The sequence below is a fragment of the Onychomys torridus genome, chromosome 1 (genome assembly GCF_903995425.1).
Source record: "Onychomys torridus chromosome 1, mOncTor1.1, whole genome shotgun sequence".
Lineage (NCBI taxonomy): Eukaryota > Metazoa > Chordata > Mammalia > Rodentia > Cricetidae > Onychomys > Onychomys torridus.
Window position 1 is genome coordinate 103220258 of NC_050443.1, and position 16228 is coordinate 103236485.

Genomic DNA, 16228 nt, shown 5'->3' on the forward strand with positions numbered 1-16228 from the left:
GCATCCTGTCTGGCACTAACAGTTGCTTATGTAATCTTACCTGGACAATTACTACAATAGCAGTGTTGCTTGCAGCAGTAAGGCATAGAGTAGGAAAGTCAGTACTCCAGCTCATGTAACCTAATGAAGAGCCACACATCCCCAGCGGCTCAAGCACTGGCACACTTCGCTAGATGTGGGTTGGCCAAGTGGCTTCAGCTTCCTGCAGCGGCCTGGCCTTTACAGTACCATCTATGACAACCAACAGGCTCAGTACTATCCTGGCCACTGCTGAGCAGCAGATGACCATCACCAGGTGGGAGGCAAGGAGGATGGAATGGCTCTACCTATGGGCAGGTCCCAACATTGCTGGAACCTGCCTATAGGGCTTGCCTTGTGCTCACCAGGGAGTGTGGACTCTCAAGCTGTCTTGGCACCTTCAAAGCGAAGAAAAAAACAAGTGTGAAGACCCATCAGCATGTCACTCACACAGCACAGAGATCTGCTCCACACCATAGTCCTGGGCCAGGCACTGGAGACAGGGCACTCAGCTGTGTGGGCTTCTTGTCCTGGTGTTGAACACACCATGGAGTAGGGGTCAGTGAGACCAAAATACAATAAACCTGAACCAAGCTAAATGAGGAGACAGGGTGAGAGGTAAGGACAGGGCAGCAAGGGGGGCCGGTGGGACATGCCTGTGTGGCTGACAGTGGAAGAGAAAACGATGAGGGACAGAACAGGACCTCAGACAGGTTGGCGTTTAGATCCACTCCCAACAGCAAGGACAGCAGCCCTGTCCTGCTTGGGTTTTGTTTGTTTGGCTTTTTGCTATCAACTTGACACAAGCTAGTCATCTGGGAAGAGGAATCTCAATTGAGAAAATGTGTTCAGACTGCCCTGAGGCGAGTATGTAGGACATGGTCTTGATTTATGATTGCTATGTGAGGACCCAGCCCACTGGGAGCAGTGTTACCCTGGGCAGGTGATCCTGGGTTGTATAAGATCCTGGGTTGTATAAGATCCTGGGTTGTATAAGATCCTGGGTTGTATAAGATCCTGGGTTGCAGATTGAGCAAGCCACAGAGAACAACAAGCAGCACTCCACAGCCTCTCCTTCAGTTCTGCCCCTTCCTGATGGACTGAGTTCCTTTTGGTCATGGTATTTATCACATCAATAAAAGTAAACTAGGACAAGCCCCAAGAGGGACAACCAGGCCTGGGAAAGGACAAGGAAGGAACCGCGGAGCTGGAGCAGGGTCAGGGCTCAGAGTGGGGTGAGGCCAACCGGTTTGAGATGCCACAGTGTAGACAAAGACCTGCAAGTGGGAAGGCCGGGAGCTGGAGAAAGCAAGAGGAGCCTAGTCTAGTCAGTGATTCCCACCCAGTGGCACCAGTGGGCCAGAGAGCAGCGGCCAAGGGGGCAGGATAGACTGCAAAGGCCTAGATGGACATCAGACTGGGATCTGAATTGTGAGGGTCTTGGGTGAGGAGTGTTGGTCTGTGTAGGATGCTTACACTGACTGGTTGGTACCATGGTAAAACGCTGGAGTCAGGGAGACAGGTGGCAGGGCAGCCGCTATCTCCAGAGCTCCTTAGTCACCTGAACTATACCACTGCAACACAGGATAGGCAGGCACTGGTCATCCCAAAGCAGGGACTCAAGAGCACCTTGCCCAGTGCAGTCCTGAGGGTAAGGCTGCAGGGACTACCCCTGAGCTACACCTTGAAGGCTCTGAGGGTGCAGGGCATCCTGGGACTCACACTCCCCACCCAGAGCCCCAACTCCAAGCCCTGGCTTTTCTAGATGGGTTCTGCTTTCCTGCAAGAGTTCAGCAGAGGGCTAGAGAGATGGCTCAGAGGTTAAGAGCACTGACTGCTCTTCCAGAGGTCCTGAGTTCAATTCCCAGCAACCACATGGTGGCTCACAACCATCTGTAATGAAATCTGGTGCCCTCTTCTGTATACATAATAAACAAACAAACAAGTAATAAATAAATAAGCAAGCAAACAAAAAGGAGTTCAACAGAGACAAAAAATGGGGTGACCTGTGTGTGACATCACTGGAACCACCAGCCTAGCCCCTCCAGAAGGAACTCACTTGGCCAGTATGGGTTCTGACATGTTGGGACAGAATAGAAGCAGGCAGGGAACCACAGTGTGGCAAGAGCTGATCAAAAAAGGGTACTGGGTACTGCAGTGGTGAGCCCAGGGACCAAAGGGAGGGAAGGAGGAAGGAAGGAAGGGAAGGAAGGAAGGAAGGGAAGGAAGGAAGGAAGGAAGGAAGGAAGGAAGGAAGGAAGGAAGGAAGGAAGGAAGGAAGGAAGATAGGTAGGTAGGTAGGTAGGAAGGAAGGCTGGCTGAGGTGAGCAGGTAAGAACCATCACTGTGAGTCCTAATTCAACCCAGTCATCTGAAATCAAAACAGGGTCTCAGCAGGGTGTGGCATGTGCCTGTCAAAGGGGAATGGAGCCAGAGGCAGAGCAGCTGTGTAGTGGGTAGCTATTCTGGCTATGATCTTGAAGCACTGCCCCTAGAGATGTAGCAGGTAACTGTTCTATCTGTCTATGACCTTGAAGTACATGCCCCTGGGGCGTGGCCTTTTGGGATGCTTAAGACCTGAGATGCACATGCACTATTCTTTCCCTCATGGTTTTGGATGCTGAGACGGACCAGGCAGGAGAACAGCACGGACCATAGCTCAGCTTTCTAGGACCCTACAGTAAATCTCTCGTGCTGTAGTGAGTTCTTACCCCTAATCAATCCCTCTGGCCCTTATAAACTGCCAGGAGAGCTAGCCTCTTACTCCTGCTGGCTCAGACCCTCAGACCCTGGCTGCCTCCTAAGCCGTGGATTTCTCGTCATACGGCTGCTAAGCTGAGGGGTGGGCTCTGGTTTGGACACCAAACGGCAAGGGCTGGACAGGATTTGAGGACAATGTAGATGCCATGTCCCTGATGTAGACGCCAGGGACAAGGAGGCTGGACTGACTCTCAGGCTACTTGCTGAAATAACTGGTGGGCAGATGGGGGACAAAAGGCCCCATGGGAACAGCACAAATCAAGTCCAGCCCAGCATGCAAGGGGCTACTGCATTTGGGACCAGAGTAAGGTGCTATTGTGGCTGTGGACACCAAGGCCAAGTTCATGGACCAAAACCACAACAAAAGCAGAGCCAGACACAGAGATATCTGCCCAGGGCTGCCGTTCTGTTCACTCCTCGCCATGGGGAACCCAGCCCCACACAAGCTCTAGATTACAGAGCATAGCAATCATCAGGAAACATTTACTAAAAATGTGTTAAGAGCAAAGTCAACAATGGAGGCAGTTCATATGCCATGTGGATGGCCAGTCCCCTGTGATAAATGGGCCATGAGGGTCAGCCCACCAACAGCCGGAGCCATGCAGGATGCAGCTAGTGCTGACGAGTCCGCAAGGACTTTCTGCTGGACTTGGAGACACCAGCCTCCCTCTCCTTCTCAGGGTCGAAGACTTCTGTGTATAGAACAGGAGGGAGACACAGTGAGTAGCATGATGAATGGACTGACCACAAAGAACACAGCTGACGTCCATAGACGTCCTTCTCATGGAGAGGACCTGTCCTATCTGTAATATTCACTCCTAACCCTCCTCCCCCAGCATGTGAGCCAGGCAGCAAAGTTCACTGAGGGAGCTGGGAAGTAGCTTTCCCATCCCACTTCCTTGATGGCTATGGGGAAGCCTTGTTTGTGACTCTCACAAGCCTTGAGGTTTCTAGTGGATCTAGAGCCCTTTAGAACAAGGCAGGCAGTCAGCTTTCACCTGTGCTTCAGCAGGCCACCAACACTGACCTTCATGCTTGGAGTCTTTCTCTGCCCTCCTTCCATAAGGTGCTCTTGGTGCCCAGCCTCAGAACTGTGGCCATCACAAGGCCACCCTATCCCCTGGGCACTCTGGGGGCCATGTACCTGGTATGTCATGGGGCCAATAGTCATTACAGTGGGGGCAGCGTGGTTCAGAGGTAGACTGGAAGTACTTGGCCACACAAGGCAAATGCATCCTAATACCACACGTCTCGCAGCTTTGACCCTGAAACAAGAAAGACCAATAACCATGGAGCCAGGACATTCCTCAACTTCTCAAACCTTCAAAAAGCTGTAAGAAAATAGCTAGCAGGTTGGAGGATTTAAACTTCCAGACCCCAAACCCTACTGTAGGGCCTGTACTACAGAATTTTGAACAAGTGGACATAGGTGGAAGAAGCTGAAAACCTCACTTTCACCAAGTGTCTGTAGCTCCAGACTCAGGCTCGCTGCTCAGAGATCCCCAGGTGGGAGGTATAGACACAGAGCTTTGCAGTAGGTTGAGTGGCAACATGTATCACATGCTTTAGATCAGCACAAGCATGGAGTAAGCCACAGACTCCACCTCCAAGAGTCTGACCATGAAAAGATCACAGGCAGCTGTGGACACCATCACAGAAGCTCAGCATGGAGCCTGGTTGCCCAAGATTGGAGAAAAAAAGCAAACATAGGCACCCAGCCTAGTTGAATGGTGGGTACAGAGAGATATTTGTCACAGAGCTACCAAGAGTTAAGGGACCCTTTCTCCTGAAGTTATCAGCCTACACCCACAGCACCTTGGGCTAGAACGAAATGTCCAGGGAGAGAACTAGGGATGCACCAGCAGGTGAGTGTGTCATGGCCTGTCCAGAAGGTGTCTGCTCCTGGGGGATACAACAGTGGAGGCCCAGTGAGCTGAGCATCAGGACCCTGCTCCCACTGTATCATCAGTACCTGGATGAGGAGGCTGTGGCAGATGTTGCATATCTTCACAGCATCCGGGTAGGTCTCTCGGATGAATTGTTCCATCTCCAAGATGGCCCGGCCATGCAAGGTGAACTCCCCTTCTTTCTGCGGGGACACAACACACTCACATGCTGTCTCAGTGCTTACTCCCCCAATCCCACGGCCCAGAGTACAGGAGGACAAGATCTGGATGCTCTAGTTACTGCAGGCTGTCACCAATCCCAGCCAAAGTCAGCATCACCCCCTCAGCCAACCTCACGAAAGGGAAACTAAGGTAGAGATCAAAAAGACAGTAGAGGTGAGGATCCTGTTACCCTCAGACCTCAGACCATCCCTTCACCTTTACAGATGTGATAACCCCATGATCAGACAGTGAAGGTGAGGATCCTGTTACCCTCAGACCTCAGACCATCCCTTCACCTTTACAGATGTGATAACCCCATGATCAGACAGTGGAGGTGAGGATCCTGTTACCCTCAGACCTCAGACCATCCCTTTGCTTTTACAGATGTGATAACCCCATGATCAGACAGTGGAGGTGAGGATCCTGTTACCCTCAGACCTCAGACCATCCCTTTGCTTTTACAGATGTGATAACCCCATGATTAGATGATGGAGATGAGGATCCTGTTATCCTTAGACCTCAGACCATCCCTTCACCTTACAGTGTGCCCCTTCACAGCTGCCCCACAAGTGAGTCACAGTCAGTGTCTTCAGCAAGGGAAGACTAAGGCCAAGTAAGAGAAGCATTCTTCCAATGGGTGACCCAAGACAACCCCAGCCAGGTGCCCCCTTCTTTACCCCTTCCCACCAGTGCCCCCACATCACTGCCAGCCCTGTCACTCTACAAATGAAGCTGGAAGGAACCCCCATATTGGCGTGAGTGGCAGAGCCTCCAGAGGAAGTCAGGCCTCCTGGTCTCCATGTCTGTGTACAATCCACTCCCCAGGAACTGTACTAGGTAGCAAACACCACCCCCTATCAGGCAGAGAGGCAAGGCTGCTGGAAGGGTTTCATCACAGTCAACAATCAGCAATGTGGACTCAGCCACATTCACGGCTATCCCCATTCTTTGGTGGTCCTGGGCATGGATGTGAGGTGGACGGGGGAAGCTGATGGCACCGAAGTGGAGGGAGGCTGAGGAGACAGCCCCAACGGTCCTGCTGCTGCTGTCACTGTCTCTCATAACCAGAGCTGACTTGAGTTTGGGGCAGTTACACACCTCGGTTCCCTCCCAACCCAGCACATGTGGGGAGGGTGCTTGTGGATGCTGGGCTCCTTTCCAAGGCAGAAGCTCGGGGATCCATTTATGAAGGGGCCTGGTGACCAAAGAAGTGAGTGGAGGTGGGTTAGGAGAAAGGGGGCAGTGGGAAGGGAGTTCAAAACTAGGAAGGCCTTTGTACACAGAGACTAGAGTCCTGAGCAGTGGATACTGCAGGTAGACAGGGACTTAGAGCCTCCTCGGGTGTGGTGGGAGCATGGCTGACTCTCAGTCCAGTGCCTGTTACCTCCCAAAGATCTCAGGTCCATAGGGGCAGCCCACTACTTAGCCAGCTCCCTGACCCACCGCCCTCTGCTCTTGAGGCAAGACCCCACTAGAGGGAGCCAACCTAGCATGTGGGGAGATATGGCAGTCTGTGGTGGACCAGGCTCTGATGCCTACACTTACCACCCTCCAGTCCAGAGCCTCCCAGTGGACCACCCAGCTGAGAGTACCTCAGCACCAAGCCAGAGCCCCCAGGAAGGAAAAATGCCCTTGAGTGATGCATGTGGGAAGCCTTCTTAGTAGATGCAGGCTGCATTTCTGGGGCTAAAGGTGACTCTAAAACTCAGTCCCTCTGATCAAGGAACTGGTTGCCCAGGAAGGCTGGTCAGGGACCAGCCAGCAACCCAGTCATCAGTCCTTCAGTAGGTCCCCCACAGAACTCACAGCCACCCTGCCCAGGCTGTCTAGGCCAGAAAACACAGCCAGAGACAGTGGAGAAGCCAGGAGGTGCTCTCCCAACCACACACTCCACTGTTTCACCAGGTACACGATGAACAAGAACTCCAGAGGTGCCCAGTGGCTGGGCTGAGGAGATTGAGGGGCTGATGGGTGCCAAGGCAGAGGCAGCTGGCACACTGGTTTCTGCAGCACTCCCATCCACAACAGCTCACAGTATTCTTCAGAACTTGCCTCAAGCAGAAGGTAGAGCCTGCATTTCCATTCTGAAAGGAGGGTACCAGAAAGACCTGGATGCCATGGACACCATGGTAGGCCTCAAGACGCTAGAGGTGGGAACCTTCCTCTCAGCAGCAAAGAGCTGGGCAAAAAGGTCCACAGTGAGCAAACTCTTCTGCCACCATCTGTCTCTGGGACTTCATCTGCCAGCCCAGTCACCCATTCAGCAAGCATTTCTCGAGCACTACAGGTGTCAGGCACATTCTGCCACAGGGCAATGAAGTCAGAACCCTGGCTCTCAAAAAGTTTGCCTCAAAGGAGCACACCAAGAACATTCCACATTGACAAAGCCGGCCCAGAGGACAAGAAAGTGAGAGTCATTGATGTGTGCTACAGGCACCTAACCAGGCTTGTTACCTGGGCTTTATGACTACAGGGTGTCAACATAAACAAACCACCAAGCTGCGGTCAACACACACACACCAACATGGGACACACAGGATGTCCCCAAGCTCACCCTCACTCCCAATGGCCACTCATGCCTCTCTCCCCAGCCAATACCCAGGATTAGGTAGAATTCTAGCAAGGTTCCCAGAGAGGAAGTTAAGGGCAGCTGGGGCCACAAATGGTGGCCTCAGGCTATGGGTCTGACTTCCCAAAGAAATGGAGGACAACGCAGCACCGCCAGCAGATATATGGTGGGGTTCTTGTGGGGACAGAGTTGTGATCAACAGGCCAACCTAAGCCCCGGCCTGGGCTTATGCGAACAGAAGTACCTTTTATGGGGCAAAAGTTGGGGCATTTGCTTCGCTCCAGCCAGGAGGCTTCATCACAGAGCCTGCCTCTCTCCCACTGCCTACCTGTCCTCTTTGCATCTCTAGGGTCAGCGTCCCACGTGGAGGGACCGCCATGCTGACACTGCCACCAGAACAGGCCCTCGAAAAGCCTCCGAGGGCAGGCCTAGCAAGGTACTTCACACTCTTACTCCTGCCCCTTCCATGCCAGGACTCCTTTCTGCCCGGGTACAGGACTGAAAGAGCAGTCACCTGCAGCAGGAACCAGACCCAGGCAAGTGGTAGGGCCATGCCCATCCCAGCAACTTGCCCTCTCTCTCACTGCCTTTCACTGCTGTGACTGAGGTACGCGTACAAGAAAGCATCTCATTTGGAGCTCACAGTTCTGAAGGTTAGAGACCATGACCATCACGGCTGACAGGCATGGCACTAGAGCAATAGCTGATGGCTCACATCCTGACCCACAAGCACGAGGCGGAGAGCACACTGGTGATGATGGGAGTCTTTGAAACCTCAAAGCCCACCCCCCAGTGACACACTTTCTCCAACAAGACCACACCTCCTAATCTTTTCCAAACGGTTCCCCTAAGTGGGGACCATAAGAGCCAACGGGGGCCATTCTCTCCAAACCACCACACAATGCCTCTGCCTGCACCAGGGCTCAGATGAACCCTTCAGTGATTCCAGCCTCTTCTACTTGTGGCTGCAGCACCCCAGACAGACCACGTGAGTGTCAGGGGACACAGGCACTCCTCATAGGTCACTGAAAGCTTAAAGCAGAGAAGGAACCACCATATTAGTTGGAGATGAATGTGGATCTGGAAGAAAACTGCCGTGCACTTTCCAGTGAGCCAGGCAGAAGACCATCAGGTACCTCAATCAGCCACTTGCTCTGCACGAACTTCTGCAGCACCTGCTCCGCTTCCTTCTTCCTCATCTTTTTGCCTTTGAGTTGATCAACCAGGTTCAAAATGTTTGTAGAAGAAGCAAAGCCAGTTTCTGAGTCAACGATCAGTTCCAACTGTAAGAGAAAGAGGTGCCTCATTCATCTGCTGGGACGGCAAACTCAGCACCTAAGCCACCAGGCAGCCCTGGCAGGACTGGGCTAAAACGGCCCCCACACAGACACACTGGTCCACAGACAGCCCTTCAGGAGGAAAATTTATAACAGACATCAGTAGACATGGCCGCTCCTGTCATCTCAGAGTAGGGTTCTTGCCCTGCCTCCATCTCCCCGAAGGAGAAGAAAGAATGACTGGGCACATGAGGCAGCACTCATGAAGTGGAGGAGCAGAGCCAGTGTAGGTCAGGAGGTCATCACATCTGTAAAAGGTGGGTTAGTCACGTTCCCTACAACTTCTATCTATGGCAAGACAGGTGCCCGGTGTCCTATGTATGCACACCTGCCCCAGCCTTATTCTCCATGCCTTTGCTGATAGGCAGGATCATCATGAAACCACAAAACTAGAAAGTCCACCTGTCCTGAAGGGCTCAGTCAAGGTGGGGCCAGAGAGGGGCACCTTTCTTACCTTCCCAATAACTGCTATATGCTTCTAGCCTGAGAACCACTCTTAGCCAGTGTGGGACAGACAGACTGAGCAAACTGCTCCAAAGCTCCAGGACCAAAAAACGGGACCCTAGCACATCAACATTCAGCGAGCTCCTCATTAAAGTGCAGGTTTGGGTTCAGCATTCCAAACAAGCTCGCGGATGATTTGTTTAGCAGGTGGTTTAAGGCCTGTCACTCCCCGTGAGACCCAGGAAGCTGGGGAGCATGATAGTGACCTCCACAACTGCAGCTTCCATTTCCTCCCATTGCAAGTAGAGCCAGGGGAGCAACGAGCGCTACTGTACTCACAGCCTTTCTAAACAGGTCCAGCTCGTTCTCAGCAAAATCCGTGGCCATTTTGGAAACTGAAGTTGTAGCAAGATTCACCTAAAAACAAATCACATAGGGATCAGGCTGTGTCTCCACCTCAAAGTTGATCACCAGTGGCCCTTTCTCCTCCATCTCAGGAGAGGGGGTCAGGAAAGAGCTGCTACCTGTAGAGCCCTCTGCTCCAGTTTTCCAAAATGCCACTAGAGGGCACTTTCTCACACATACCAGTGCATAAATGGGTCTCCCGTCATCTTCCGTGACTCCTTTTTTTATCTCAATATACAAGGACTCCAAGACACTGTTGATATTGTTGATGAAGTCCTCCAGCTTATCTACAGTAGCATTTCCTGGAAATAAGCAGGGGGAGGGGAGATGGGTTCATCAGAAAAGCACACACAGCCTGTTTCAATCACTCCGGCACCTGACCTCACTGGCAGCCCAGCCAGAAATGTTTGGGCTCTCTTGGGCCAATGCCAGTACTGTGTGGTTTCTTTCTTCCTGGAGTACTCAGAGATAAGCTGAGACAGAGAGGGTGTAAAGAGGCAAAAAGGCCCCAGAGATTGCTATCTCAGACCACTGAGACTATGGCTTTCCTTCCTCTGTCCCCAGTCTTCATCCCCAGCCAGTGGCCCTCCACAGCTCCCTCCTTCAAGAAAGCCATCATAACGCGCCTGCAGGCCCTGGGCCAGCCCAGGCCTAAGTTAAAAGACACAACAAGGGAAGAGAGACTCACAGACGCACCACGGCATAAGAGACCCTGTTCTGAGCATATTCCTTGCAGCCATTGCCCAAACCTCCTCCCACTGACCCTGCTCAGGCCCTAGCACCCATCACAGCACAGACAGGGCTGGTGTGAGCTGTAGGAGCCCAGCTCTCGCAGAAGCTCATGCTGGCCACCAACAGGAGGCCACAGTCAGAGAAATCACTCTGGGAAGCCAGGCAGTGGTAGCACACACCTTTAATCCCAACTTGGGAGGCAGAGGCAGGTGGATCTGAGTTCAAGGCCAGCCTGGTCTACAGAGTAAGTTTCAGGACAGCCAGTGCTACAGAGAGAAATCCTGTCTCAAAAAACCAAACCAAAACAAAATTTAAAAATTAAAAAAAAAAAAAAATCACTCTGTGGAAAAAAAATCAAATCAAAACAAAACAAAAACAGAAAACATGCCACCATTTATGTTTAGTAACAAAAACAACAAAATCATACACAGGGGAAAGGCTAGGTTGCTTCCCTGCTCTTCATTGATGGCTAAGCCTAGCTCCAGGAAGGAGACTCATCTAAAGGAGTCATCACAGGGACCTAAGCTGTGGCCATTTGGCCTCCGACAGAAAGTAGGCATTTCCAACCTTGTGTAACGAAATGAAGACCGTTTAAAAAGCAAAAGGTCATATTGGTAGCAGAGGACGTGCTACATTAAGGACATATGAGGACCCAGGCTCACTGGGGTCACCAAAGGAACAGGCTGTGGGGCTAATGACAGATCACCACTGTCATAGTAACATACACGTGTTTGCACTGGCTTTCTTTTTCTTTCTTTTTAATTAATACAAGTTAAATGAAAAATCAGAAGTAGCTAATAGGTGGAAACAGTGATGCAGAAGGAAGCCAGGACTCAGAACTGACACTCTCACCTCCCACTGCTGCCTCAAGTCACAAAAGCCAATGCAAAGGGCCTTTCCCTTGAGGCACCTTCCTGGGCATGTGAGATGGCTGTCCACACAGCCCATGTCCAGGGCAGGCTGACCTCTGAGCACCAGCTTTGGAAGACTGACACTGACTCAGGGGGTCGGGTGCTCAAGAGCCACTGCGATAGAGACAGCACGCGTTCCCAGGGAGGGGTGAGTCCACACGCGCTGAGATGAAGGAAGACCAAGTCCAGCTCTGGCTGACGCCCAAGGAAGAGCCGGCCTTGAACAGAAGTTTCACTAGCTTATATACACAGTAGGCTTATGCACTTTACATACCCTGTCATCCTTAAATCTCTTTCAGGTTCCAGCCCCAAGTCACACTCCGAACAATTTAAAGAGAGAGGTGACTGCAAGTCTGTCGTCCCCCCCCCCCCCCCCCCCCCCCCCCCCCCCCCCGGGCAGATGGCAAATTTACACAGAAAAGATATCGCTAGAAACAGCTCTTAAGTATACCAGTGTTGTCTTTTCCAATAGTTGTTGCCCAGGTCCATCTTGCCCACCTGGCAGAATAGTACTTTTCCTGCTAAGAGCACAGGGGGTTAATGGTGACCAGGACTATTAATAGATGGGACCCTGCACTGCTCCCTTGAGCTGCTATTAGAAGACCATCTTTGGGGATGGGCCCAATGGTTGGTTTGTCAGTGATGTGCCCTTTGTTATGGGAATGCAGCCTAAAAGCTGGTCAATCCTGGTGAACAAACATTTATACCCTAGCATCCTAAATTGCTCTTATCTCCAACAGGCCTGGTTAGCAGACCACTCACCTTTGGGGTATTTTGGGAGGCAGAGCTCCTTTAGCTAAATTCCACTTGTGTGACTTAATGTTCCTAAACAAATCTGTTAGTGAGTCCTTTATAACATCAGCTCTATTACTTTGAGTTCTATATCACCACTTCTCACAGGGTAAGTACAATATCACTGGTAAACAGGATCTGCCCTGTCCATCCAATGTGACATAAGGGACAAATATCACCTCCCTCTGAAAGGGACAATTCACATTTTCCACCAAAGAAGTACCTCAAGGTGTCATTCAGAAAAAATGTACTCTGTGGGCAGATGAAAGGCACTCTAACAAACTGTACTTTCCAAGTACCCTGGGGGCGAGATGAGATCCAGCCCTCTTTTTACATAATCCTCTAGAAGGGCCACATCCATGTGGTTGCCTCCACTTGAACTTATGTTCCACAGGTCCCCACACCCTTACTGTCTCCAAACTGGCTTTGCTATTTGGTGGCAACAGGGCCAACAGCAGAGACCTACTTCTCTGAGCCTGTCTTCCCTTTCATCTCTGACGGCCAATACATCCTTTGACCTCTGACCCTCAACCACTACAGCTGGCCTACACAGCTCTCAGCAGCACCCTCCACCACAACCTCCTGGCTAGGCTCATCCCTAACAAGACTAGCTGGGGTTCCCAGCTCTGCCCTCCATGATTCTCAAGCAGTACCTCAGCATGGTCACCACTTACCACATCTGGCCACCCATCCAGAAGTACCTGATAATGTCTGGCTACCTCACAGCCAATCAAGACCACAGCTTCCTCTCTTCTGAAAGCTGTCTTTCCCTCTCACAATGGCTTGGGTGGGAGCAATTTTGAGGACTTCTATTCAGAAAAGCAGGTACAGGAAGGCACTGAGAAGCCAAGAGTTCTAGTCAACTGGAAGGGACCCAGAACCCAGGCTAGCCCATCTGAAAGCCTTGGATGTACTGGGATGAAGGCCAGCTGGTAATGCTGCCAGCCCAGCAGCCACCAGGAAAAGGAAGAGCACTCTGGCATGTGTTTTGTGCCTGGTCCCAAGCCTGCCTCAGATGTCAAGCAGCCTTGTGTCTTCCCAGAAGCCTCACAGCACACTCCATTCTAATCTGGCCAGCACTGAGGTATCTCCTGTGCTACCAAAATTGAGGATGCTGCCACTCAGTGTCAAGGTTACACAGGGTGGTGCTTCCCACCCTGTAGCCTTGAACAGTGAGTGGTCACTGGTCTGCCTCTATTGCTCCAAGAAGTCTTGGTCAAGAAGCTACAGTCTGCAAACCTGCACAGTCACAAGGATAAAGCATGTGGCCCCATATTCTGAGCCACAGGAAGAAAACAGACGGTACCATGTGACTCTAAGGTACCTATTTCCAGTCCATAAAACCCTACTGTGAAGGATTTAGGAGAGTTAATTACCACCAAACCGCTCTTCAGAATCTCGAACTTACTGAAAAAATGGCACATACTTCAAACACACAAGCCAAATCAGAGGCTGCTTCCCAGGAGCAGCAACCTACAGCTGGTGGTGTGGAGTGCCCTGCTCCAAGGAGAGCAGGCTCTGGCCTAACCAGGATCTATCTCCTCACTTGTCATGCAGGCACCTGCTTTTCTTCTAGGCTGCGATCACGTGACTGTAATGCATCTTATGGCCTGCTGGGCACAGTGTAGTGCATTCATCATTACAATCACCCTGCCAGGTGCACTATTAATGTCCTCTTTATACACTGGTTGCCTAAAGAAAGTAAACAACTTGCTCCAAGTTTCCCTAACTTGGACATGGAGCTGGCCTGCCAGACTCCAGATCCTCAGCCCTGGGCACTAAGCCATACACCCTCAGTAGAGAAAATCCTTCCCACACCAAAACCCAGGACCATCACATCACTTCAGTCACAAAATTGGGCTCTGCCAGAAGAAAGGAGCCCAAAAACCACAGTACCCCAATGAAGTCACCAGAGAAGCTACTAAGTCAGAGATGATGTGCTGGAACTAAGTGGCTGATACCAGCATGCCGGGTCCAGCCCACTCCTTTGGTACAGTCCTAGTCTGGTCCCACCCGAGAATGGGCTGCAGAAAGGCAAAGACCCACAAGGGGTCAGCTCTGCTGCTCCTCTGTCAGGGGATGCCTGACAACGAAGCAATCAGAAGCTGGGGCCCTGCTTTACAGGGGTATCGCACTGAACAAGCAGGCCTCTCTGAGAGTTGAGTCCACTGAGACCACTTTCCTCTGGCTTAGATGTAGTTTAACTTTTTTATAACTGAGTTTAGTCTGCCTTTCCTGATGAACTTCCTGCTAAATCAGAACCTGCTTCTACTACAGGTTGTGGGGACAGTTCACTGCACACTGTACTCTAACAGCCGGAAGCCAGGAAGTCTGCTGCCCTAACCTCTAGCCAACAAGTATTTTTGTTTTAAATGAGGCACCAAAGATAGAAAACACTATTTTTAGGCAGAGAAAATAAGAGTAAAAAATCAGCCCCTGGGGACCAAACCATTGTGAGCCAACTTGTCCTCCGACAGCAAGAAGGCAGCCCTGCTAAGTTTACCAGCAAGCCAGGCCCTGCCACAGATCCAAGTGCTGGGCAGAGCTGTCTCTGAGTTCAGACTCTTCAGCTGGAACAGTGGTTCTCAACCTTCCTAATGCTGCGACCCTTTAATACAGTTCCTCATGTTGTGGTGACTTCCCCCGGCCATAAAATTATTTCATTGCTACTTCATAACTGTAATTTTGCTCCTGTAAATATCTCATGAGAAGGATATCTGATTCACAAATCTGTAAAAAGGACATTCGACCCCCAAGGGGGTCTCGACCCACAGACTGAGAACCACTGAGCTGGAACAAAGGAAAAGCTGGCAAGGATACAAGGGATACATGCAGGCTCTGGGTTTTCCCCCTTCATTGTGTATCACTCATCAGTCCTGGGAAAAGACCAACTTGACCTTTAGACATGTGGGTGCAAAAATGAGAACCATCAGAGGACAGCGTGTGCCGTGCAGGGAGGGGCAGGGTGGGAGGTGAAGCATTTTTCATGAAGCATAGACTACATCTGACAGTTCTCAGCACAGCACATCGGCTCAGCACAGCACTGCTCGTTCTTCTGAGAACCACCACCCAGGATGGGTACGCAGTGCCGTGTCAGAGTGAATCAAAACCACACAGGGCCATCCTTTAGTTCAGCAGGAATGATGGGGCCTCCTACACTGGTTGCCACCTCCTATGGTTCTTCTTCCATGAAACAACGTTAAAAAAATCCCTGGGCTCACAACTGCCTAACTTGACTCCTCTGTTTTCAGGAGTCAAGTCAAGAAAGAGAAACATAGCCTGCCTGGCACCTGGCAGATTGACTCTAGGCTGGGATGAGGAGATGGACTTTCCTGTCTTAGTTGGGGTTCTATTGCTCTGATAAAACACTATGACCAAACCAACCTGGGGAAGAAAGGGTTTATTTCAGCTTCCAGCTTCACACCAGTCCATCACTGAGGGCATCAGGGCAGGAAGGCAAGGCAGGCGCCTAAGAGCAGGAGCTGAAGCAGAGGACGTGAAGGGGTGTCTACCGGCTTGTTCCTCCTGACTTCCTCAGCCTGCTTTCCTTCTTCACCCAAGGTGGCACCTCCCACAAGGAGCTGAGCCTCCCCAATCAATCAGTTGAGAAAAAGCACCACAGACTTGTCCACAGGGCAGTCTGGTCTGGGCATTTTCTCAGTTGATGGTTCCTCTTCCCAAATGACTCCAGCTTGCGTCAAGTTGACATAAAACTAGCCAATGCAGTAGCAAATGGATGCAGATATTTTTGTTTGGTTTTCAGACAGGGTCTTTGGCTGGCCTCCACAGATTCACGATCCTCCTGCTCAGTCTCTGCATGGGTCACCAGACCCAGCTTACCAGTCTGGATTGTAGACACTTTGTTCAGAAGCCCATTTCCAAACATGCTGCAACCACTGTTTAACAAACAAAGACATTCTAGCAAGTCTATTCAGCTGCACCAAAGTAAGACAGGATGGTGTGCTCACTACAGAGCACCTAACTGTCCTGCCTCTGGGCTGAATGCCACAAGCACTGCCACCCATGTACACAGTATATCCATGCAAGCACATTTTCCAATCGTGCTTGAGTTGTGAATGTCAACATGAATCGTCAGACTATGCAAATTCCTCTCAGCAGAATTTACCCGGTGACTCTGCTAGTATAGACTCC

At 51.2% G+C, this 16228-nt stretch overlaps 1 protein-coding gene across 3 annotated transcripts in view; it reads right to left on the reverse strand.

Annotated features, from left to right (window-relative positions):
- Positions 1 to 3243: 3243 nt before the first annotated feature.
- Nsmce1 (NSE1 homolog, SMC5-SMC6 complex component) overlaps positions 3244 to 16228 on the reverse strand; it is a 30635-nt gene continuing 17650 nt past the window's right edge. For all 3 annotated transcript variants that reach the window (XM_036179855.1, XM_036179847.1, XM_036179863.1), the window contains exons 3-8: positions 9822 to 9943; positions 9576 to 9653; positions 8592 to 8738; positions 4751 to 4867; positions 3923 to 4043; positions 3244 to 3470 (exon numbers count right to left, since the gene is read on the reverse strand). In XM_036179855.1, coding sequence (XP_036035748.1) covers positions 3391 to 3470; positions 3923 to 4043; positions 4751 to 4867; positions 8592 to 8738; positions 9576 to 9653; positions 9822 to 9943 — 665 coding nt within the window. In that variant the 3' untranslated portion in view covers positions 3244 to 3390. The remainder of the gene's footprint in view (positions 3471 to 3922; positions 4044 to 4750; positions 4868 to 8591; positions 8739 to 9575; positions 9654 to 9821; positions 9944 to 16228) is intronic.